The sequence below is a fragment of the Trichinella spiralis genome, assembly GCF_000181795.1.
Source record: "Trichinella spiralis strain ISS 195 chromosome Unknown Scfld9, whole genome shotgun sequence".
In the NCBI taxonomy this organism is placed as follows: Eukaryota; Metazoa; Nematoda; class Enoplea; order Trichinellida; family Trichinellidae; genus Trichinella; species Trichinella spiralis.
This window is the reverse complement of record NW_003526948.1, coordinates 1,405,395-1,406,622: the sequence shown is the minus strand read 5'-3', so window position 1 is coordinate 1,406,622 and position 1,228 is coordinate 1,405,395. Positions and strand designations below refer to the sequence as shown.

General features: G+C 37.0%; 2 protein-coding genes across 2 annotated transcripts; both read right to left on the bottom strand.

Annotated features, from left to right (window-relative positions):
* Positions 1-33: 33 nt before the first annotated feature.
* Positions 34-320, bottom strand: Tsp_11844a (piggyBac transposable element-derived protein 4; the record flags this gene model as incomplete). The annotated part of the gene is made up of 2 exons (XM_003371373.1): positions 300-320; positions 34-199 (listed from the first exon to the last, which is right to left on the bottom strand). Coding segments are annotated over exons 1-2 (187 nt in total), but the record flags the coding sequence as incomplete, so codon positions are not given.
* A 569-nt stretch (positions 321-889) lies between these two features.
* On the bottom strand, positions 890-1,184 carry Tsp_11843 (conserved hypothetical protein). Its single transcript, XM_003371372.1, has 2 exons — positions 1,163-1,184; positions 890-1,110 (listed from the first exon to the last, which is right to left on the bottom strand). The coding sequence occupies exons 1-2, from the start codon at positions 1,182-1,184 to the stop codon at positions 890-892; spliced, it is 243 nt and encodes an 80-aa protein (XP_003371420.1).
* Between the last annotated feature and the right edge of the window lie 44 nt (positions 1,185-1,228).

The following is a 1,228-nucleotide window of genomic DNA, read 5'->3' as shown; positions in this document are numbered from 1 at the left end:
CAACCAAAGTCAAATTCTTTTTTTCAGTTCTACCCCCAGTGCATATGAAGTAAAAATTGTCACATGTAACATTATCACCTTTACCCCTTTGCCATGTCGAGAACCACTCGCATCCCTTGGTACTTCGCACGAGTTCCACTTGACGGCTTGCCAGTGTATATTTGCATATTCCATGCGTAGCTTGACTTTCAGCAGCAGGCTACCCAAAACTTATTGCCATACTTTGCCGGTTTCTTTGGCATGTACTGTCTGAATTGACATCGGCCTTTGAAAGGATACAGTCGCTCATCAACTGTAACGTTTTCGGAAGGATTATACATCTTAGGTAATTTTTAACCCATATATCCCATAAACTATAGAACCTTGAAAGTGATAGATGTTGCATTGCCTTCAATAATGATAAAGCAGCAGAAGAAGATCGATCATGGGGCCTAAGTGACCCCGGGGATTTCGCATATACGTAAAGTGCATACAGCAGTTACTATGAATGACAGACGCGCAGGAATTTCAGTATATGCAGATAAGGTGAAATGAGGAAAAGTCAAAAAAATTCAACATCAACAGTCAATAATTTTGGTACTAATTTTTATGTTGAAAATCAAAACGGGTCAATATGACCCGGAGGATAACAGGAGGGTTAAATTGATGGAGGCGCAAATTATCAAACTAGTCATGCAAAAAAAAAATATAATTGCTATTCTAAATGATTATTAATAAACTGCTCTTCAACATTTTCATTAATTTTAGTACTTACTCCAAAATTTCTAACAATTTCTCAGATTTGAAAAACGTCGGTTGCACATTTTGAATTTGCCGGAAGATCTCTTTCCTAAATAAAAAGTGATAACTAGATATACTACCCTTCATCCATTATTTTCTTATATCATGATTACAGTGCAATAAATGATTCTTCTTTTGCACATGGAAAATCTACAGTCGACAGCAAGGTGTGATGACTGCAGCCGATCGGAAATTGTACCTCTACTGCATCGCAGTTCATTAGCGGTGGCAAAACAATGTCTTCTTCATTTTTCTGCTCATTGCATAATACAACTGTGTTTATGAAATCTTCCATAAGCAACAGCTGCGGGGGAATTCCCAATCTTCGATCTAAAAAATAATTCAGGAAACAAAATTTTTAAATTCAAAAACGCTTATTTACCTTTCGCCCAGATAAATCTCATTACTTCTGCCACTGCAGAGTATTTCAATCCTTCGCAAACTAGGT

Excerpts from the sequence above, each read along its gene's own strand:
- Tsp_11843 (XM_003371372.1), bottom strand. The coding sequence starts at position 1,184 with ATGAGATTTATCTGGGCGAAAG. Across the intron at positions 1,111-1,162 it reads GAGATTTATCTGGGCGAAAG|ATCGAAGATTGGGAATTCCC; the intron begins GTAAATAAGCGT and ends ATTATTTTTTAG.